Source organism: Hipposideros armiger, unplaced genomic scaffold (genome assembly GCF_001890085.2).
Source record: "Hipposideros armiger isolate ML-2016 unplaced genomic scaffold, ASM189008v1 scaffold_613, whole genome shotgun sequence".
Taxonomy (NCBI): domain Eukaryota; kingdom Metazoa; phylum Chordata; class Mammalia; order Chiroptera; family Hipposideridae; genus Hipposideros; species Hipposideros armiger.
The window spans coordinates 478,213-502,297 of NW_017731963.1; the positions used below are offsets into that span (position 1 = coordinate 478,213).

At 50.2% G+C, this 24,085-nt stretch overlaps 1 protein-coding gene across 1 annotated transcript in view; it reads left to right on the forward strand.

Moving 5' to 3' along the window:
- KIAA1755 (KIAA1755 ortholog) overlaps positions 1-3,071 on the forward strand; it is a 50,829-nt gene extending 47,758 nt beyond the window's left edge. Inside the window, exon 14 of the mRNA XM_019625060.1 lies at positions 602-3,071. Within this exon, the coding sequence (XP_019480605.1) occupies positions 602-1,327 (726 nt within the window). The 3' untranslated portion in view covers positions 1,328-3,071. The remainder of the gene's footprint in view (positions 1-601) is intronic.
- Positions 3,072-24,085: the final 21,014 nt, after the last annotated feature.

Consider the following 24,085-nt stretch of genomic DNA (forward strand, 5'->3'; position numbering starts at 1 on the left):
GGAAGATACTCTCTGAGCTCAAATCCCTGCTCCTCCCTGACTTGCAGTGTGACCTGGGCAAGTGCTTTCACGTCTCAGTTTCTTTCTCTGTCAAGTGGGCTGCTGGCACCGTTCAGTGTGATCAGACATGAGACACACAGAGCCTGGCACACAGGCCGTGCTCAGTACATATTAACCAGACTCCTCCCTCAGTACCATTCATACGGGGTTAATGGAACCCGAGAAGCCAAATGGGCCGCTCTCAAAAAGCTTTTTGTGATTGTCTCCTACCACCTTCTATTGTTCAGAAGGAGACACTGAGCCCTAAAGAGTTGTAAAGCCTTGCTGGCCCCTAGGTGTGTTCGGCTGTGCCTGATGTTCCCAAGGGTGCTGGAAACCGTTTCCCGGCGGCAGGTGTGTGTCCCCTGGGGAAGAGAGGGAAACCACTGTCATCATTGTCAGCAGATAAAGTCATGGCCACCTGAGTGGGGCCCTAACCTGTGGGGCGAGGGCACATTATTCATTTAATCCAGCAATACTTATTCTTCGAGCTCTCGCTCTGCTCAGAGAAGATACATCCTGACCACATGGAGCCCCCATAGTCCCGCTCCTGGCTTGAACCCCACCTCCGTCTCTTGTCTCCCAGATGACCTGGTTCCACATGGACTGTCAGGACCTGATGACCCAGCTCCAGCTGGGCAAGGCGCAGAAGGCCAGCCCTGGGGACCAGCGCCGCCTCCACCGCTACCTGCAGCGCCTGGCCTCCGAGTTCCCTGCGGAGAAGCTCACGGCCATGGGGCTGCAGGCGGCCTCCCTGAGCCGGGAAGGCCTGGGCCAGGACCTGTGGGGGGAGGCGCGGATGAGACATGGGGAGATCCAGACCCTCCTGAAGAAGGCACTGGCCCACTGTCCGTGCCCTGCGGGCCCCGCTGCCCACGCGGCACACCCGGAACTGCAAGGGGCAGCCACCCAGGGCCAGGGTCTGAATGGAGAAGTCACTTTCAAGGACAGGCGGGACCTGCCCCTCCAGGACACACTGGGCTTGAATCCTTCGCCAAAATCCCGTTGGCCTCCTCGGGCCCCCAGAAGGGGACAGAACAGACATCTCCGGGCAGGCCCTCTGCCCCAGGATGCTGGCCCAGCCATAGAGGCTGATGAAGGCCAGGGCCCCCATGAGCCCCTTGATTCTGCCCCTGAGCGTTTTCTTGCCGCCCTCTTCTCCTGGCACCGGCTCCCCAGGCAGAATCGGACCCCCCACCCCATGGGGGTCAGCTCCTCCTCCGAGGGGACAGACTCACAGACTTCTCTGGAGGACTCACCCCAGACAAGTCCCCCTGCTTCCCTCTAGCTGGGAGTCCCCACCACCGCACCAGGCTCCAGGGGGTGCTGGGGTGGGGCCCAGCTACAGAGAGACCGAGCCCATCAGGCGGACGGACGTGGCACCTGAGCACTCGGTGTGTGCTTGGCCTGTGCTAAGGGGACAAGAACCACGCCTGGAAACTCTGGGAAGACCCAGCGCTCACACAGTGAGAATAAAGAGTGGCGCTCAGGACAGGGAGCAGTGGAGCGTGGGGTTGGCTCCATCACCCTGTGCGAAGACCCCCTCCAGAGGTCTCAGCCTTAGGCAGGCCACGTTCCCAGCTGGAGTTCAAGGGTACACAGCTTCCGCTTTGGGACACAAGGGGCATCATTGTCCTCATACGGAACCACGGGTGGGAGATTCGGGAGTGGCGTCCGGTCTCAGGGTCCTACGGAAACAAACCCCGAGACAAGGATCCCAGCGCACACATATTTGACAGTGATCCCAAGAACCACTGGGGGAGGAGCAGGGAGGTGAGTCTAGGACAGGAATAAAGGGGATGTTTTCAAGCAAATCACCCCATGCTATGTATTCATTCACTGGCACCATTGGCCGCGCGGGTAAAGAGAGTCGCCTGCTGGAGGCCAGTTAGTGTCCAGGGAAGGGGGAAGGGCGAGGGAATGTCTTCTGTATCTCTACTTTCACCTGGCAACTCCAACAAACACGGGCCATCATTCTCAAGTTCAAGGAACCCCGCAGTCCTATTCTTGCACCCCAGAGAGAACCCTCAATCTGTCTGTCTTCTCCCCTCCCCATCACATCTCCTCAGACTCTACCATCCACTTCTCCCCTCCCAAGCCTCACCTCCCTTTAGGGACAGCCTCTGGTGCTCAGAGACACGGGTTCTGCTGGTGGTACGGGCCAGATGAGAGTACGGAGCCATGTCCTCTCCAACAGGTGGTTCAGGGGGTGGGGGTGGGGGCGGAAGGCTGGGGACAGTGGGCAGAGGCCTTTACATCTCTGAGCTCAGAGTATCAGGAAGACAGCGAGCCTTTCACCCTGCCCAGAGTAACCCCTGCTAGCACCAACCCTGCCTGTCATTATCCTGGGAGAGTGTGTGCCCTGTCTCTGCCTTAGGATGCACTGCCAACATGGCCTTGGCAGCCTAGCCCTGGAATTTTCCCGTCTCCGGGAAAAGGGTGGGGCACATGTCCTCCCACAGATGAGGCCATGGAGGGAGAGGGAGACAGGACTGGAGCAGGCCTAGGAAGACAAATGGGACTTCTCAGGGGTCATCTTCGCAGAGAGACACACACAAACCTCAATGCCCAAAATGACTTCCGGAATCTTCCAAGGCTCCAGATTTCATCAAGTTCGGTCTGGGCCTGTCTGCCTCAGAACCAGTAGCAGAGCTGATTTAAGGCAGCTTCCTAGGTGGGAGGACCCACCCCAGATAATTAAAATCGGACCCTTGGGGCCAGCGATGGCTGGAATCTGCATTTGTAACTAACTGCTCAGGTTTTTGCCATGTGACACGGTAAGGTGGGGGCTGCTATCTGGAAACACTTGGGGCTGGGGGCTGAGCTGGCCCTCCCCACCCCAAGTTAGCTCTGATGCTTGCATCCACTCTCCCGCCTTCCATCCAGACAGGCCTGAAAATGCAGGAGACCATTTGATCAGCCCATCTCCATCCACGCCTGTAGCCTCAGAGGGGGGCCTAAAGCTCTGAAAATGCTGTTGCTATAGCAACAGCATCCAGCCAGTGGGGACCACAGGCAGGGAGGCAGGGTACCTGGGGTGCAAGGATGGAAACTGACTTCAGAGAGACTATAGCTATTGTGAGGGATGAGGGGGGCTGAAGAGGGGGGTGGATGGTCCAAGAAGCCTTGGGATGGAGGGGTCTCCAAAGCCATCTTGTGCATCCCTCTGTCTACTCACAGCAGCCCCTGGAGCAGGAAAAGAGGTGCAGAAATGAAATATAATCATGAATAGTAACATAAAAATAATGAATAATAATAACACTAATAGGTAACATTTATTCTGTGTTTTCTTTGTGCCTAGCTTGATGCTAAGCCCTTTAAAGGCTTTACAGGGCTCATTGAATTTTTCACAACCATCTTAGGAAGCCAATACTAATTTTACCCACTTTTAATGAGGAGGAAGTGGAGACTCAGAAAGGTGTGGTGGTGCCTTGCCCAGCGCCAAGCAGTGAGTGGCAGAGCTGGGGCTTGATACAATTGATGCTTCAGACTCACCCTCGGACAAACCTGGGCTGATTGCTGGGTCTTCAGTGGCCACAGGCTTTGTCGCCTCAGCAGTCCTGCTGTGCCTGGCCCCTGCCCTGTACCCAGGAGCCTTGGCTAGGCTGGACTTGGTCCTTTGGGCAGCACTCATGTCTGGTCTCCTGTAGCACACGAGGCAGTGTTGTCCAAAGGTCAGTCACACAGCTCTGGAATTGGGCGTATTGGGTTCCTGCCTCGGCTCCGCCACTCACAAGCTGTGAGTCCTTGGCCAAATCATGGTACCTCTCTGTGCCTTAGTCCCCTCATTCGTAAAGTGAGAATAATCAGACCTCAGAGGTTTGCTGTAAGTCTTAAATGAGTTAATAATGTGGAAAGCCCTTAGAAAGGTGCCTGGAACATAGTAAGTGCTCATTAAACGGTATCTAGTGTTATACTTGGGCACCAGCCTGTCGGCCCCTGCTTTCATTACCCGACGAATCAATGAAGAAATGTCTCCAGAGGCCACCAATGAATTCCCAAAGCATTTTTCTCTCCTTGAATCATGTAGATTTCCTACTTAGTTTTCTGGATCCCCAGTTGTCTGTTGAAGGCCCAAGAGACCTGATTTATTGACTTTTGCCCTAAACCTGACCATGGTGGGTGCATGGGGTGGCCCGCCCTGGAGAGTCTCCCATTAGTGAAAACACAGCTTTGCATCAGCAAAGCCTCAGCCCCCAAGAGGCTGCTCTGAGGACACGGAAATACAATGTCCCTCTGTGGGATTTTTTTAGAAAATTTGAAACCTGTTCTGGTGGGAAGATGGACTGACAAGGAACCCCACGTCTGCCAGTAACATAACTATGAATATCCCGTTGTGATGAGAGCCCCTTTTTCAAGCTCCAGAGGTTGGTGGGCAAAGAGTGGTAGAAGTAGTGTAACCTGGGAGTCAGGGACCTCACGTGCTACTTCCACCCTGCTGCTGTGCCTATGTGACCCGAAGCATGTTACCTGCCCTCTCGATTTACCCTCTCTGTCCACTGGGGACATTGGAGAGATAAGGATATTTCTCATCTTTGGACTCAGAGAGCCCTGCCTTTGAATCCAGGCTTAACAGCCTGGGGATTCTGAGCAGATGGCTGCCCCTCAGTTTTCCCCATCTGTCCAATGGGTTTGTCAAGCCTGCCGGGCCAGGATGATAAGACCTCTGAATCCTTGAGCTCTACACCAGGCCTTTTTCCTCTCCAGAGAGGTGGCCATCTTGTGAAGGAGCAAAGCCTTAGCAGTGCCCCGGGAAGTGGCATGGAGCACAAGTAGGACTGGGCCCACCCAGATAGACGTTTAGGCCCTTTATAGTTTACAAAGTAATTGTCCATTTCCTTGTCTGATATTCACTACAACTTTGAGGGGCTCAAAAGTCATACTCTAGGATGTCCCCATTTTACAGATGAAAAGACCAAACCCTGGAGAAGGGCAGAGACTTGCCCAAGGTCACCCAGCAAGGAAAGGGATAGAGAAGGGGAAACCTCAGAACCTGGATCTAGTGCTGATCAATGCCAAACCCAAGACAGAGGATAAGCCTCCATCTGGTCAGCCACTCTGAGGTGGGTGCTACGTGCCTTCATGCCCTCACATTACACCAGACCCAAATAGGACAGCTGGCTGGGGTCAGGGCACAGGCTGCCCTCATGAAACAGAGCTGTTCTGTTCTCTGGGGGCTGTGAACTGGCTAGCAGCCCGGGACAAACCCATCTGGCCTGAAACCCACCCTCTTCCAGATGAAACATAGCTCTTTGAGGCCAGAATCTGTGGCCTCATTGAAAGTCAGTGTGCTGGCCGGGCAACAGGACTCCTAGAATCCCATCCCCCTCTGTCTAGGATGTGATGGGGGATCCTGGGTGAACCACTGTATTTCCTCAGGCCTCAATTTCCAGATCTGTGACATGGGGGGATGGGTCAAATGTCAAACAGGTGTCATCTTGCATGTGGAACTCCTGATCTGCCTTCCCAATCTTGCCTCCCTCTCTGTTCATCGACCATCCATCCAGGCACCCTGGCTAGACACCTGAACATTGTCTTTGAATTTCCCACAGCCCCTAAATCTACACACTCCCCCGCCCCTAATCTTTTTCCAGTCTTCTACTTCTTTCTCCCTCCACCTTCCCCACCCTCATCTCAGCTTCCATCCTCTCTCTCCTGGACAGCTATAACAGTATCCTCAATGATCTTCCTGCAGCCACTTGAGCCCCTCCCATCTGTCTTCCACATAGAAATTACAGGGACCTTTGCAAAATGTATAATAATGTCAATGGATTATTAGATAAGGCACCAAAAGCATGAGCAGCAAAAGTAAAAACTGATACATTGGACTTGATCAAAATGAAAAACGCTTGTGCGTCAAAGGACATTATCAGGAAAGTGCAAATACACCCTACAGAATGGGGGAAAATATTTGCAAATCATATATGTGATAAGGGTTTCACATCTAGAATATATAAGGAATTCCTCCTGCAACGCAACCACAAAAAGACAAACAACCCAATTAAAGAGTGCATAAAGAGCTTGGATAGGCGTTTCTCCAGTGAAGATATAACAACGGCCAGCTAGCACATGAAAAGATGCTCAACATAATTAATCATTAGGTAAATGCAAATCAAACCACAATGAGACACCACCTCATATCTACTAGGATGGCTATAATAAAAAAAGCAAAGACTAACAAATGTTGGTGAGGATGTAGATAAATCGGAACCCCGTTACATTGTTGGTGGGAATGCAGGATGGTACAGCTGCTGTGGAAATGTTTGATGGGTCATCTACAAGCTCAACAGAGAAGGACCCAGCAATTCTACTCCTAGGTATATATACCCCAAAGAATTGAAAACAAGGACTCAAACAGATACTTATATACCAATGTTCACTGCAGCATTATTCACCATAGCTAAAAGGTAGCAATGATCCAAGTGCCCATCAAGAAATAAGGGGACACGGGGCCGGCCGAGTGGCTCAGTTGGTTAAGAGCTCGCTCAAGAGTTTGAGCTCTGAGCAACAGCGGTTTAAGTCCAGCCCGAGCTGAGCAGCCGCTGAGCTGCCAACAGGTAGCAGGATGGCTCAGCTTAAAAAAAAAAAAAAAGAAAGAAATAAGTGGACAAACAAAATGTGGTATTCACATACAATGGAATATTCTCCAGCCATCAAAAGGAATGAAGTTCTGATGCTTGCTACAATATGAATGATTCTTGAAAACATTATGCTAAGTGAAATAAGACAGATGAAAAGAACCAATATTGTATGACTCCATTATATGAAATATCCAGAACAGGCAAATTCAGAGACATAAAGTCGGTCAGAGGGTAACCAGGGGCTGGGTGGAGAGGAGAATAGAGAATTATTGTTTAATTGGTACAGAGTTTCTGTCTGAGGTGATGAAAAAGTTTTAGAAATAGATAGCAGTGATGGTTGCACATTGTGAAGTAATTAATGTCACTGAATTATACACTTAAAAATAGTTAAAATGGCAAATTTTATATTACTTGTCAATTTACCACAATAAAAAATATTTTAGGGCCTGCTGAGTGGCGCGTTGGTTGGGGAGTTGGCTTGGGACACCAGCTCTGAGCAGCAGGGCCCTGGTTCGGATCCCACATGAAGGCCAGTGATTCTGTGCCGTCTACAGCTGGGATGGTGGACGACGGCTCGACCTGGAGCTGGACTGCCGTGAGTCGCTGGCGATGCTGTGGGCTGTAGCGGGGCTGAAGTGGGCTCCTGTAAACTACCGTGAGTGGCTGGCAGCCAGTGTGAGTTGCCATGAGCCACCGTGAGCGGCTGTCTAATGGCTGGCGACCAATCTGCCTCAGCCGGGAAGAGTGCAGCGATGATGCCAACATGGACCAGTGAAGCGACGTCCTCCACAACTAGACCGAGGAACAAAAGGACAGCAATTTGTCTGTTTCCCTCCCCCAATTCCCCAATAAAATCTTTAAAAAAAAAATTTTTTTTTAAAGAAAAAAGTACTGATACATGCAACAAACCTTATAAACTTTAGGCTAAATGAAAGAAGCCAGTCATAAGAGATCACATATTGTGTGATTCCATTTCTATGAAATGTCTAGAACAGGCAAATCTGTAGAGACAGAAAGTAGAGTAGCGGTTGGTTAGAGCTGGGGGTGGGGGACGGGAGGGTGTGGATCTCTAAAGGGTAAAGGATTTCATTCCTAGGTCATGAAAATGTCCCACAACTAACTGTGGTATTTACACATATCTGTGAATACACTACAAAACTATTGACTTGTACTCTTAATTGCCATTTTTTTAATATTTTATTAATGCTTATATCACCTACTAAACTGTGAGTTTCATGGGAGTAGGAACTGAACCTGCCTGTTCAATGCATCCTTAGCACAGAGAAGAAGCTCAACAATATTTGTTAGATGAATGGATGGGTGAATGAATGAATGCCAACTTTGATCGATTAGTAGGGACTGCCTAGAGCACCTGGTTGTCTCAGGAAGAAAAAAAATTCTTTGATTGATTAATCATGTCTGCCATGAATGCCAGCAGGGATAGAAGTAATAGAGGTGTCCCAAATTTGCCATTCCTGAACTAGATAGGGCTGTGCCTCAGGGTCCCCCATCAGAGGGTGCTCTAGAAACAGTCTCATCGCTCCCCCGGCTCCCAGGAGGGGAATTCAGTTGTCATCCCAGCTGGCTTTGATAATCAATCACACAGCCTTTCGGTGCCCATTAGGATTTGTCACTGAGCCACATCCAGGTGTGCCAGGCAAGAGCAGGCAGGCTCATTTGCATCTCATCTGCATGGAAATTTGCATACGCCTCCACAGCCCTGTCTCCTTGCAATTTTCAAGTTAAAATGTCATTATCACTCCTGTGAAGGATGTTACTTCTTGATTACATTCTCCCTGCTACCCTGCCCCCACTCCTTTCTCTGCCTCAGATACTCAAGCCTGGGCGCAGAAAACCAGCTCTGTTTCTGCTGCTGATTCACTTGTGACTTCACTTTCTGGGCCACATTTATGTCACTAGGCACAGGGCAGGGATGTGACTGTGGTAGCTACCCTTCAGGCAGCCACAGGAAGGCTCATCCAAACTTAGCCACTGAGCGTTCTCCACACAAAGCCTCCAATTCCCCATCTCTCAGCCTTTGCCCACGCTGTGCCCTCCTCCTGGAAAGCCTGAGTGTCTAATGTCCCCACCCATTAGTTCCCCGTTTATTATTGTGTCAGCCGCCCGGCCCCGTTGGCCATAAGCTGGTTAGATGAGGAGATGGACATGTGATCCAAGCTCACCAATAAGGCTCTTTTCCCAGGATCTGGATTTGGGAATCAGAGCTGCCAGGCAGCTTCTGAACTGAGCATGTGTAAACTCAAGTGCAGAGGGCTGCTGTGTTCAGCCATGTCCATAGAAAGCAGAAAAGGTAGGGGACGCCTAAAGCTGACAGGCCCACAGCCAGACTCAAGGGGCCCAGAGGCGGCAATCGCCCTGGCTCCAGGTCCAACCCCTACCCCCCACCCCCGAGGCCAGGCTGCCCTGCTTACTCTGCTTCTACTATTTACCAGCCAACCCCTCCTGCCTCACTGCATCTTGCCCTGTCTCCTCAGTTTCATGCTTCAGCAAGCTCTAGGGATTTGTGCTCCTCACAGCTGGGATGAAACATTAGGCAGATGAAATGCGAGCTCAAGAACCCCAAAAGGAACTTCGGAGAGAAAAGAATTGAACATTTGACATTTCAAAGAATGCATGGAAGTTGTCACGAAGATAAAATGCTAATTTCGGTGAACTTTCTTTTTTGGTACTCGTACTGAGAAAAGGGGCCATCACAAGCTCTTTAGAAACAGGAGCGATGATGATCTTAATCTTTCAAAGAGCCTGAACTATGACCCTCCACAGAGGTCACCTCTTCCAGGAAGCCTGCCCTCATACCCCTATGCAAGTCAGAAAGCCTTCTTACCTCCCCGAACCCCACAGCTTTCGGTCTGTCCATCATGTCCAGCACTCACTCCTTTAACCTGGCCTTCTTCATTCCCATGGGATTATGTATAACCCAAGGGCGAGGCTGTGTCTGAGGACTTGAGGTCTGCCCCTCTCAGTATCTGTCATTATTAATTAATAACAATAAAACGAATCCAAAATAACAATGACCTCTTAGTTACTGAGCACTTATTCTGTGCCAGCATTGCTGTGGATGATTTACCTGTTATTTCATCCTCACAGCAGTCTTATGGGGGTCAGTTGATTTGATTGATTGATTGACTTTTAAAGATTTTATTGGGAAATTGGGGAAGGGAACAGTGTTTGGGGAATTAGGGAAGGGAACATTGTGTTTTTTCAGGACCCATCATCTCCAAGTCAAGTTGTTGTCCTTCAATCTTAGTTGTGGAGGGTGCAGCTCAGCTCCAAGTCCAGTCCCCACTTTCAATCTAGTTGCGGGGGGCAGGGAGGGGGGGGTGGCGGCAGCACAGCCCACCATCCTATGTGGGAGTCGAACCAGCAACCTTGTTGTTAGGAGCATGTGCTCTCACCAGCTGAGCAATCCAGCCGCCCATTGGCAGCTCAGCAGCAGCTCAGCTCAGGCGCAGCTCACTGGCCCATGTGGGAATTGAACCGCTGACCCTGTTGCTCAGAGCTCACGCTCTAACCAACTGAGCCATCCGGCAGGCCTGTCAGTCGGTTTTATAAAAGAGAAAACTGAAGACCAGAGAGGTTAAGTAACAGACCTTGGCTCACACAGCCCATGAAAGGTAGCACCAGGATTCGAACCCAGGCAGTCTCATTTTGAGTATGTGCTCTGAACCTCTACACATAGATTTGAATCTCTCTAGGGGTGCCCCATGACTTGAGGCATTCTCAAAAATATACCTGCCCCAGAACTCTCTGGCCCTAGCCTGTGGTTGGTGCTTTGGTGTCTGACATTTGTGTTTCTAAGAGTTTAAGCAACGACATATTGGTAGGGTGACCAGATGTCCTGGTTTGCCTAAGACAGTCCTGGTGAATGCCTACTATCCCTATGTAATTATTAATAGCTCCCTGAAGTGTTCCAGTTTGGACAATCAATTCCATGGTCACACTGCCTATCTGGTGCCTTTCACTGAAGAACAGTGACTCCCTGGAAATGGAGGGGATGGGGTGGGCGGGGGGGAACGGATGGGCAGGCCTGGTGCCCTCTTCACACCTGAGGAACTCCCTGGAGCAGGGAGTCTGAAGCCAGAGCAGCCTCTGGACCAAGGGAATACGAGGATGAGTCATGGAAACTGTCTGATCAGCTGAAGCGGTCAGGAGGGAGCTGCTGGCTCACCTCTGCTTCTCCCTCCACCATCCCACGCACCTTGGGGAAGGAGACAGACAGGGTCCAGCTGCAGTTCCTTCTCCCCACCCTCAACTCCTCTAGAAGAGGCGTGACTGGTTTCCTCCCTGGGCCTCGGTTTGTCAATCTGTTGAAATGGGGACAAGTTATCCTGGCTCTAACTGCCAGGATGCTGGGCTAGGATGGCTGGGAGTGAGATACCAGTGGGGCCCACCTGCTTCCACACCCTCCAGGGACTCCTGTTGACATAGCCACACCTGGCTGGAGCTCCTGGGAGTTCTAGTTGCCATTGACTGGGGCCAGGAAGCTCCAACCTGCCTGAGGAAGGGCTGAGACAATCTCAGTGTCCCCAGTGCCCTCAGGGTGGGTTGCTTCCCTCCCCCTAAACGTGCTCCTGAGTATGAATGCCAGGCTTAGGGTCTCATCCCAGCTCAACCATATGTTCCCATGTGTGGTCACATTTCCTTCTCTGGAGAATGGGGGTGTCAGTACCCTGCCCTTTAGGGAGTGCCAGTTGTGGGGTTGGGTGAAAATCTCAGCACATGGGATGATGCCATGAATGGGAGGTGCCATTATTATTAATAATTAGAACCATTTAAACAAGGGATTCTGAACCCTAAGAAGCCTCTGCTGGACCACTCAGTGGAAGGAGGCAGGGCCCAGGGTTTCAGTCCCAGCTCTGCCCCTGCATTACTGGGAGACCCCAGACAAGCCCCTCCCCTTCTCTGAGCCCCGGTTTCTCCTCACATTGCTAGGGAGAGTATCAGATGGTGGGGGTGGAAGTCTGCAACAAGCAGGTTCAGGAGCTGTTGTTAATCTAACTGGGGGCTGGTCTGACTCACATCCCCCCCCAGGATCTCAGCAACCCCGATCTCGGTGATTCCTTCCACTCTGAAATCTGCTCACGATCATGTGACCCTGGTGTACTCTTCCAGGTGCCCTATTTCAGCCATCTGCTCTGAGGTTCTCTGCTCTGTGGGCGCAGGCCAGGAATCCTGCTCCACCCTCCAGCCCTCAAGGCATAATCACATCCTCTGGCTTGGGGAGACATTTCCCCATCTGCTTGGCCAACACCCTCTTGCAAATGCTGGCTTCACCAAGGCAGATGCGTAGGTGGGGTGTTTGCTTTTGTTTCCTTCCTTGTTTATAAGAAAAGGCTAACAACCCTGATAGTTAATATGTTCCCACTGCTGGAGAGACCCCAGGATTAGCTCTGGAAGGACATCCAGGACTGGGCATAGGCTGGGTTTGACCAAAAAGGGCTTGACTGGGTCTGAGGGAGAGGTCTGAGCAGGATGGGCTCCCAGGGACGGCACTGATGCTGCCTTGAACCAGCGAAGGGAGACCCAGGGTCCTTGCACCATGTGGATGGAGCTGACTATATTTCCCAAGGATGCCCATGACATCTCCCATCTCACACGCTTTTCTTATGATGTGCTTCTCTGCCTATTGAGCAGTGCCGGGGGGGGGGGGGGGGGGGGCTATGTTCCCTCCCATTTGTGACTACTTTGACCAACAGAGAATGGCTGAAATGACACTATGTGGCTTCTATAGCTAGGTCATAAAAATGCACTTCCACTTTGCTCCCCTGGAACCCAGCCACCATGCTTTAAAGAAGCCCAAACTAGTTGACATGGAGAGAGACCCCTCAGAGGGGCCATTGTAGGTGTTCTGACGACAGCCCCACCGAACCCCAAGCTGACAGCCAGCATCAGTCTCCAGACCTGCAAGTAAGGATGCTTCCAGCCTCCAGCCACTGAGTCACCCTTCAAGTATTCCCAGCTGACATCGTGGATCAGGACAAACTGTCCTGAATTGTCCCAGGTCCGAATTCCTGACCTACAGAACCTGGACGTATTATAAAATGGTCGTCTAACACCTCAAGATTCTGGGTGGTTTGTAACACAGAGGTGGCACCAGACACAGTGTACCTTGCTGAGGACTGCCCCACTGGAAGTTCTGAGACACCCCCGTCCCCCCCAAACATTGTCGGTCTCATCCCCTCTCATCACTGAACCTCACCCAGAACATCCCCTTGTTCAGGTGAGAAAACAGGTTTAGAGGGACCAAGGACTTGCCCAGGGTCCCACAGCCTATAGCGGCTAACTGCCCTGCTACCGGGAAGCTCTGATTAAACCAGAGCTCTTAGAGCAATCAGCAAAGCCAGCCGCTTGGTGGGTCCCCTACCTGTTTTTGTAAATAAACTTTTATTGTAACACAGTCACACCCATCATTTACATATCACCTGTGGCAGCTTTCACACTGCAAGGGCACAGTCCAGTATGCCCCACAAAACCTAAAATATTGTGTCCACGAAAGAAACGTCCAAACCTGTAGAGAATTTTTATGAGTTCATCTGAGCCAAACTGAGAACATATGCCAGGGAGCGAGATCTCAAATGCTCTGGAGGATGGCAGTTTTGCAGCTCATTGTATACATTAGACTCAAAGGCAGAGCCATAAATAAGGAGGCTCCATGAAATCCACTGGTGGTAGATGAAAGGGGTGGGAGAAGCAAAGGGGGGAAATCTCTGGGATTGGGTAAAAGGCAAAATGGAGAAGCACACATTTCTTTTACATTGGTGGGTACAGGACAGTTAATAAGTTAATAACATTTACAGCACATATGGGGAGAACAAGATAACGAGGGGGTCTGTGGTCTCGTGCTCTGGTGCCATTGGTTGTGCCTTTGAGAAGTAGGGAAAGAAAATGACTCTGACATTTCAGAGGTATGTTATCCTGGATGCGTAAGAACAGTGGACAGGGCCCACTACAGGTAAAGGCTGACCTTTGCTAAGGATCTGGGACGTGACAACCCACCATGACCTGCTCAGTGAGGAATTTGTGATCAGACCATCCTGTGTGGTACTTTTGATCACTGAGCTTGTCAGGCCTGGCATGTGCCGCCCCCCCCCCACCCCCATCCCCTGAGCTTGTCAGGTTTGTTACATAGCTCCTTGTTTATTCACAATGGACTACCTGGACTGTTACAGAAAGTTTGCCTTAACGGGCTGAGGAAGCTGCAGCCCCTCCTAGAAGATCAAACCTCCCCAACGGGGAGGTAGAAAATTTTGGGCAAAAAAGCTTGAAGTTTGACTCCAGGAAACCTAATTAGACCCAGGGATTCAAACCTCCTTCTCTCCAGGCCTCACTTTTCCCTTCTGCAAAATAGAGCAATGACTCTTCCTGCTTCTGAGAAGTGCTGGGCAGATGGAGCAAATAACGAGGGGAAAGCCCCTCCTTGCACAATCTCTGGCATGCCTGTGCCCTTCCCTTCCACCCAGAGAAGTTTCTGAAATGCAGGGAGGGCAAGAATGGAGCTGGAGCCCCCAGAGAAATGACTTCCTGGGCCCTTGTGGCTTCACCTCATTTGTGATGTTAATTGCATAGATTTGCATAATGTGCTCACTGAGGTGTTATTTTACTTGTCCATTTAAATCATTTAATCATCTGTGTTTTTTCCTCTCTTAATCTTGATGATGTCAAGATGGAGAGGGGGAGGTGAAAGGAAGGAGAGTGAGTCTCTAGGTCTGTGTCTCTGTCTGTCTCTCTCTCTCTCTCTCTCTCTCTCTCTCTCTCTCTCTCTCTCACACACACACACACACACACACACACACACACACACACCCAAACACACTGACAAACTGAGCTACTGAATGCAACCCCAGTGTTCAACATAACTCTCCATCTCAATCACTGGACTCTAGCCATATTTGCCTTCTTGCCAGTTCTCATACATTAAGCACATTCCTGCCTCAGGACCTTTGCACTTGCTTTCCCTCTGTCTGGTATGCCCTTTCTCCAGATGCCCACATAATTCCCTCTCTTACTTCAGGACTTTATTCAAACATTGCTTCTTCAGAGAATGCGTCCTTGACCTCCCTGTTTTATTTAGTAGCTTCTATCCTTTTGGCATTTTTCTGCAAAGCACTTGTCACCACCTGACATTGGTGTGTACATGTTTGTCTATTTGTCCATTGTTAACTCCCTTAGCAGAATGTAAGCTGGGCTTTTGCTTTTTTGACTTGTGGTTGTTTTTTGTTTTTTTATTGCTCTCTCTCCTAGTGCCTAGAACAGTGCCTGGCACATAGTAGGTCCTCAGTAAATACTTGTTAAATTCATGAATTTGCTCGCATCGAAGGATCTAGGACCCCAAAAGGATAAAATAAAAAGGTCACAGACTGCCCAAGGAGTTACACTGAGGTGTTGTCTTCTCAGAGTCCAGGACCCAGGTTTGCTGCCAAAGAGAGACCGGGCTTTCTCCAGAAGTGGAATGGTTTCTGCAAAGGCCCTCAAAGCAGTGACTGGGTTATCTTCCCCCAGGGGCTGAGATTTCCCAGCAGGCAAGAACAGCCGTCTGGGCCAAGGAAGCCTGAACTGGCAGCCTTTTGAGGAACCAAACAGTTGTTTTGCAACACAGGGTCAGTGTGGAGGCCCCCAGCATCAGGCTGATAAGCCCAGAGGTCACGGTCTGCCTAGGAAGGGCTCAAGAAGGCAGGCACTGGGTCACAGGGACAGAGATGTCACTGAGTCCTGAGATGGCTGCTGTTGGCTACTTTTCAGTTTTGAGCTGAGGGTCAGAGCTGGAAGTCCAAGCCTCTTCTGCGCCATGGTACAGATGAGGAAACAGGCCCAGCCCAGGAAGCCGGCTTGTCCACGTGTTCCGAGCAGGACCCACCTCCCACAGTAGTTCCCGGGCTGAGAGGCTCCTGGTCCAGGAAGCATTGGTGACGGTTCGCACGACCGGCATTGTGCGTCTTCCTCCTCCAGACCCACTCAGACGTCACTTCCTCAGGGAAGCTCTCCCTGATGCTTTTGGTTTAGGTCAATTTCCTCTGTTCTCAGAAAATCACATTCTTTTCCTTAAGAGTGCCACGCCAAGTGTCACGTCGGGATTCAGCTCCCAGCAGATGAATGCAGGATCCGGTGAGGCCGAAAAGGAATAACAGAGCCACAGATAGGGGGTTCATATCACTCTATTCTCGATGGCGGCAGGTCGAGACATGAGAAGCAAACATCCACCAATACCCCAACAACGGGTCTTCTTGCTGTCACAGTCTCGCTGGCGGCCGGGCGAGACACAGAAGTAGGGTCCGTACAACCCACGACATGCGCACTTGCTAGCGCAGCTGCGGCAGTTATATGCAAAACAACAGCGGCTAATGGCCAACTGGCCACAGCCGACGGCCAACCAGTGACAGCTGATGGCCATCCAATAGCAGAGCCAGCACCCTTCCAGGTGAGGCCGAGAGCCTGGAAACTGCTCTCCTGGCCCTTTCCCTACAAGAGCCTATGTCTCTTCATAGTGACAGTCAGGTGTCTGTGTTCCCGACCAGGCTCTAAGCTGAAGGAGGACAGGGGACCATGCAAAGCCATTCTGTTCACCACCCCGTTTCCAGAGCCGAGTACATGGTGGGCGCATCGCAGGATCTTAATGACTCTTGGTTGAATGAACACGCATACAGCATGTACAAATGTTTGGAGGTGGGACGGTACAGGTGATGAGGCGGCTGCAGGGACTGGCCTGAGGACTGAAATGGTTGCTGAGCTCCCCTCAGCACCAACAACAAAAGCTTTCAGGGGGGACTCTGCCCATACCCTCGGATCCAGTTTGCTGCACACCAGCTCCTGAGGTGCACTCGTTTCCAGCAGCCTGCACCTGCATCTCTATCGTGGGCTGCTCAGGCTGCCAGAAGCCCCTTTGCCTATACCCAGGGAGATAGCTGGATGTACCTGGGACTGACGCCCCCTGCCCACCCCCGTTGGGTGCATCCCTCCACCAAGGCCTGCTGGCTACAGGGTAATAGAGACCCTGGTCTCTGTACCTTCTGCCCAGCCAGGGTACTTACCTGACTGGCACACTTTTGCTTGACCTCCTACCCTGCCCTGTTCCACTTCCCTACTAGGCTTCTGGTGTTTCCTGGAGATGCAACTTAATAAACCACTTTCACACAAATCCTATCTCGGGGTCTGCTTCGGAGGCTCCACCTAAGACGTCCATCTCACTCAGGACCCCTTTTACACCTGGCTGAAGCTCGAGTCAGACACACCTGGGTCCAATCCCAACTCAGCTTCTGACCAACTGGCCCTAAACAACTTCATTGACCTCCCTGGTCACTTCTGCAATAGGGTGTGGCAAGAATTAGAAACGGTATTTGTGAGGGGTCTGATCCCTGGTCAGACCAGGCCAGTCCCACGGTCTCAGTGTTCATGGAGGGTTAAGTGTTTAGCATTTTCACCAGCGTATCCTCTCTGAACATCCTGGATCTCACTGCCTGTTGAAGCCTGGATGGGGAATACAAGTTCAGAAAAGCAGCCACCTGGTCCTGAGCAGTGCCTGTGCCAAGAGCTCAGGAGTCTTGTAAGGGTGAAATTTAGGGACTTGATAACGCAGTTAGACTTAGCTAGTTTGCAGTTTAACTCGCAGCATAGATTGCTATCTAGCCACCTGTAATTAGACTTAGTTTGTTTTCAGTTTGAGCCATCCTGATATTCAGCTGTTTTCTCTTTGTTTCTCCTCCCCCTAATTAACTGAAGAACCCTGTTTGTTCCCTTTCTCAAGGCTACCCATGCCTCCTTAATTAACAACTTTCTAATCTGGGAAAGAGCAACTTCTTAATCCTCGGGCTACCGGACACTAGAACCCAATTTACAACTTCTTGCAGTTTTTACTGGTGACGCATTCAAGTCCCAGGTCTCAATGGCCAAGTCCAAGTCCAGAGTCGAGATAACATCGTCTTCAAACAGACCAAACCCCAGGAAGCATGTCAGCCCTCAAACCTGCCTGACCAACTCCCCCTCTCCTATTTAAGAAAAAGCTAACCTGAAGCTAGGTGCAGCTGTCCACTCTCAGGCTCTGGACTCTGCCCTGGCGACCCCCCAACCCCGCCCGTGTTTCTCTCCTTACTATCCACACGCGGCAGCCGTCTTCTTTAGACACTGCCATGGGCATTCTCTCTGCCCCAACTTTAACAAAACCTTTCTTCGCTCTCCCGCTTTGTACAGTCTGTAAATGCTTTCACCTTTTGTGAACAACCAGGGGTTAATTCCAGGCCACGACAAGTCAGCTCTAGAAAGTTCCAAAGAAACTGACTTGACAGCCAGGGGTTAATTCCATGCCATGACAAGCCTGTTCTAGAAAGTTCCAAAGAAACTATCTTGACATCAGTTTCCCCATTTCCGATGAGCATCCTTGACTCAGTTCCCAGCACCCCTGTAGCATCCTCTTGACCCTTGTCTGGGTTAGAGCAGGTCCTGGGGAACTCAGAAACATGAGTATGAGGCTTGGATGGCCCTCAGAAGATCTGTATGGGTTGGCCTTGCTTCAGGATTACTGGCCTCCTAGCAGTTCCTTAAAAAAGTTGCCCTCTCCTGATCTCCTCCTCCTCCAGCCTTTGCATCTGCTGTCTCGTTCACTTGCCTAACTCCTACACACCCTTCAAAGCACAACTCCGACATCACCTCTTCCTGGAAGCCTTCCAAGACCATGTTCCTCCCCAGGTTGAATTTAGTGCTTTCTCTGCGCACTCACATCTCCTGTTCTTGACCCAACGCCGAGCTGGTCACATTTGTGCATCTTTGTAATTGTCTCTAGTCTTGTCTGTCTCCAGAACTGGGACTGATTTGCTCATGACTGAATCCCGAGCACCCAGCACAGGGCCTGGAACACAGTAGGTCATCAAACAAATGTTTGGTGAATAAATGAAGACACCCAGCCCCCCTCAGATTTCTCATCCAAGTTTGTAAGTCTGGGGTGAGGGTAGGTACAACCACTCATTGTGGATTTGACTGTTTTTTTGGTTTTGTTTCATTTTTTGTTGTTTCCTTTTCTCAGGAAATGGTTTCAGATGCGAGGAGCCCTGTCCTAACTCTCTCATTACCAGGAATGTATGGGTCCTGGCATTACAGAGCATCTGGCAGGGGCTGGGGGAGCTGCTGACACCCTCCCGTTTGGAGGTGGGCCCGCAGCACACACTGTATCCCCCCAGCCTCCTCCCGTCTTCTCTGTGAGACCCTGTAATGTTGTGCAGAGCTAGACTCAGGGTCAGCCAGGTCTGAGTTGGAGTCTCAGGCCTGTCACTTTACTAGCTAATTGACCTTGGGTAAGTCACTTCCCTGTTTGCTGCTTCAGTTTTCCCAGTTGTTAAGTGGACAGCTTAGAAACACTTGCAGGCATTCTGGGGCTCCTCTCCCTATCTCTTGACCCTGGGAAAAATAAAAGGCCAAAATATGTGTCGAGAGAGAACAGGGGCATCTTTTCAGGAGAGAAGGCTGGAGCTGGGGGCAGAGCTGGGGCCTTCGCACTCTTGAGGTTGAGTGTCCTGACAAGCCCTATCTGAGTCCGGGGAGGGCAGCTTTGCCCCTGAGGCCCCCAGCAGGGCTGGGCAGGCTGAGCTGGCAGAGGGAGGAGGCTTGTTTTTCAGGGCCCGCTTTCCCTGGGGGAGGCCCCTCCTTGGTCTGCTGGGTTTGGCCCAGCCCCTGGCACAACCAGGCCTCCATGCTAAGGGTTGAAGGTACGAGGGGGGCGGCTCTGGCCTGGCCTCAGACGCTGACCTTGCCCTGCTTTGACTTTCTTGCTTTAAAAAACAGGAATGGCTCTTTCCAGCTGGCCGTCCCCAGGAGCCTGGCTCTCCTAGACCAGGGACTAGTAGTGGTTAGGACCGAGGGGGTTGCCTGTAGCAGTGACCACAGGAATTGATGAGGGTGACGTTTCTGGACAGCATAGCATGGTGGTTAAGGGCCTGGTGGCCACATTTTTTGAATCCCAGTTCTGCCTTTTCTGGGCCTCAGTTTACTCATCTGTAAAATGGGGCTAATAATAGTGTCTCCCTCTTGGGGTTGCTAAGAGGATTCAATGAGTATTCACTGGTAACAGCATTTGGCCCATGGTCAAGTGCTCTATAATCAGTTTGTCCATGGACCTGTGGGAGACAAGAAGTCCAGATCCTTCTCTGAAAGTCTAGTTCATGGGGCCTGAGTTATGCCAAATCCATGGGCAGCAAGACAGACAGGGAGAGTCCAGGGCGGGAGAAAGAAGAGAAGAGGGAGGCTTCCGGGCAAGGTGGAACATGGGGTGGGCGGATAGGATGTTGCCCTGACTGGGAGGATGCACTGCTTTTTTTTAAGAGGCCCTGAGAGTGTGGGCCTGTGCTGGGAATAGGATGGGGTGAGAACTAGGCCCTGGACTAGGGTCAGGAAAGCCTGGGTCCCAGCTCCCGCTCAGACCTGCATTGCTGTGTGACATATAAAAGCCACTGTCCACTTCTAGCCCTTGATTTCCTGGAGGCTGGAAGCCAGAACCATCTGGGTCCAACGGTTGCTTCCAGCACAATCCACAGCTGGGGCTGACTCCCAGGAAACCAGCTCAGGAGGCCTATCAAACTCTGAGCCAGCGGCAGGAAGACATGACTCTGACCCTCACTCTGATTAGCTCTTCCCTGTGGCCAAGACCTTAGGCCCATTTCACAGATGGGGAAACAGGAGGCTTAGAGGCTAAGCGGCTTAGTAATAATTCCTCACCTTTCAGCGGCAGGGATGGGTTCCAGAGCCCTTCTGTACACGTCAGAATCCGCTCAAGTAAAATAAACTGTGTTTGTTACCGTATCAGACAAAACAACTGAGCGGATTCTACATGCTAGGGATGATCTGATTGTAAATATAGGCCACCCCGAGTATTCAGAACTCACTTGTGGGTTTTCAGGTCTACTCAGAGCATCTCAGGAAGGAAGCAGCTGCCATCTAGCAGGCCTGAAACTGAGGTACAAGGAGAGGCAGGTGGGAGACGAGGCAGTGGTGGAGGCATGGACGCTGCAGAGGCAGACATCGATTCCACCAGGAGGTCAAGGGCGTGCTGTCGAAGGCATATGCTCCTTGGGGAGAAACAGCAGGACTTATTTATTTAATGACTAGCTTGACATTCCCACTTGGGTGTTTGAGGCCAAGTCCTAAACTAAACTTCTGCTCTCATCCACCAAACCAGCCCCTCCCACAGCCATCTCATCCCAGACGATAACAATGTCCTCCTTCTTTAGTCCAGAACCGCTGGAGTCATCTTTGATGCCTCTCTCTCTCTCTCACACTCAGTCGGTTAGCAAATCCTACTGGCGCTACCTTTAAGATATATCCAGAACCTGACCCTTTCTCATCACCTTCCCCACTACCTCTATCGTCTCCTGCCTGGATTACTGCAGTGACCTCTTCCTCATCCATCAGCTTCGAGCCTCCCCCATCAGTCTGATGTATTCCGTACACAGATTCCAGAGCATCCTGTTGCAACCTACATCAGATCGCTTGTCTCCTCTGCTCAAACTCCTTCAATGACTCCCATCTCAGAGTAAAAGACAATATCTTTGGAATGTTCTAGAAGGCCTAAATAGCCTGGTTTTCCTTGTTGGCTCCTTACAATACCTCTGGGAGGTAAGCACGGGAGGGAGGATTACTCTAACTTTACAGATAGGGAAACAGAGGCCTGAGGCATGGAGAGTTTGTGCTTGGGACTGGAGTACAGGTTGCCCATTTGGGGACTGTGTCCACCACTCTCTCCCAGATGCTTAAGCAGGCAGCTGCTGGTGTCTCTGATCTGATGGGATCGCTCACCCCACCCACTCCATCGACCAGTGGCTCTCTGCCCATTCTCCAGAGACAAGCCAGATGCTGAAATAGGCTTGCGGACACTCTGCACTTGGCTGGGACCGGCCCCTGGATTCCACCCCTTTTTAGGCCAGATCAGAGCAGTGCACGGTCCACTCTGGGCTGCTGAGTAGCCATCAGAGGAATTTAAATCCCCTGAGGCCTGGAGTGGGTCAGCCCTAGGACAGCCTGCTATACCCTGGCCATTACTCTCACTTGCCGAGTGGCCTTGGTCAGGTCACTTCTCTATTCCGAGGCACTCTTTCCACACCTGTGGAGTTCTAACGTTTAAGAATTCTAAGAACAGGTTGATGAAATGTGGGTTGCATCCTACGAAGTCAACAAATAACCGGAAGCCAGAAGATGCCAGATATCAGCTCACCACTGCCCAGAAGGAAAGTCTAAGGTGGAAAGTCACAGGGTTCTGTCCCCAGCCCCATCCTGTTCAACATGTCTTTCAATCACTTTAAGATGGAAAGATGGCCTGTTACAGAGTGGCTGGAAGGGACAATAAAGCATTGAATATCAAAATCAGCAAATCCAAAGACCTTGAGCAGCAGGACCATATAAGATCATACGCAGCAGGCTGCATATAAGAAGATGAAATACGATAAGAGTGAATGTTAACCCCTGTATTTGGACCCAGACACAACCAACTGAATTTGAGATCAGGAGGAAGGGGCTGAGATGAAGCAGTTTTAAGTCAGTAGTTCTCTAAGGGGCATTTTACAAATTCATGGGGTCATTTTTGGCTGTCACTATAATTGAGGGGCTCTCATGACATTTAGGGGGCAAGGACCAAGCATGCTGGCCATCCCACAATGCACAGAACAGTCTCACCCTGTTGAAAATCATCCTACGTTCTTCACAACTTTCAAATGTCGACCACATGAAAACTCACAGCAGATATGAATAGGTTGGGCTTTAGTGCATCACAACGCTGAAAAGTTTTTACAGAAAGTTACGTGAAAAGCTCAATGACTTAGGAAAAGGTTGCTATTGACAATGAAGCATAAATGGAGTAAAGCCAGTAACTCAATTATTGAATCATTTTCTTTCTGCTCAGCCTGTCTAGTCGATGTATTAGACCATCACCAACTCCATATTCAGAGGGAAAAGGACCCAAGGCATGAATGCAGCTACTGCAAAACAGCGAAACCAACTGTAAATATTACAGGCATAGAGTCAAATATTAGTAAATCAGAGGAGCAAGAAATCTCACTGAATTTTTTTTAAGGATGATTGTTTTGAATCTATGTTGGGAAAATTACATGTTGAGATGATTTGTTTTGGGGTTACTTCTTGGTTTACAGTCTTACTCAGAAATTGTCCCCCTAGTGAACGGTTAGCTCTGTTGGTTAGAGCGTGGTGCTGATAACACCAGCGTTGCCGGTTCGATCCCCACATGGGCCACTGTGAGCTGTGCCCTCCCTAAAAAAGAGTCACCTATGCCATTGTAGCATGAAAGCAATATGTAACCAATGACCATGAATGGCTGTTCCCTGATAAAAAATTAAAAAAAAAAAAAGAAAGAAAGAAAAAAGAAATTGTCCCCCTGGATGTATTGTATGGTTTCTCGATGGAGTTGGATGAAAACTTCCTTTTGTGATCCATCCACTTGCCACCTCTGTGTAATGAAGGATGTGGTTGCAAAGGGCTTTTTTTTTTTAAGTTCTGAAGGTGACATGCACCCCTCTCTTGAGGAGTGAGAGTCCAAGGAAGATGTGTTTCCTGTGCGACCACACCACTTCCCAGTCCTGTGTCATAAAATGGGAATTATTGATATTTACCCTTACACCCAGAGGCTCACCTTTCGTATTCTCTCCCCTTGGCAGGCTGCAATGTGTCGTGCTGTGTTCTCCCTCCTTCAGTTAAGGTTATTTCTCTCCTCTTATCTCACACAAATAATCCAGGTCTGCTATGGTTTGCCCTAACAGCAGCTTTAATTCTAATTTCCACCTGCGCCGTCTGCCCTGTCACTTTTCTGCACTTCTTGTGTGTAATAATGTCTGATCTGCTTATGTCTCTGGAATTCAAACGTGTTCATTATGGGTAGATACGGATTATTGTGTCTTCCTGAGTAATTGTGCCCAAGAACATATTGAAATACACATGATTTTATTATAAACTACTTCCTGTTTACCCCTCCTTTATATTACAGGCTGGGTATCATATTGACATGTATGTGTGTGGGTAGATTATCATCCATGAATTTTATTTCAGAAAATTAAAATGGAAAGAAGCGTGAAATAGTTGCTATAAAAAAAGGAGCTTTGGCAATTACGCTTTTGGGTTTATACCCAACTAGAATGTTTCGCGTGTTCCCTAAAAACATGTGCAAGGATGCTGGCAGCAGCACATTTGTAATAGTCCCAAACAGGAAATGATGGGATACCCATCAATACTGAATGGACTCATAAACTGGGGTGAGTCACGCAATGGAGATTTCCACAGCAAGAGAACGAGCCTTTTACAACTACGTGCAACAATGCAGATGAGCCTTGTCTGAACTTGCAGTTTGGTGAAAGTAACCAGACACAAAACAGTACATCCTGAACGATGACATTTCTATAAAGTTCTAAAACCAGCACAACCCATCTATGCTGTTAGAAGGCAGGATAGCAGTTACCTTTCGCGGG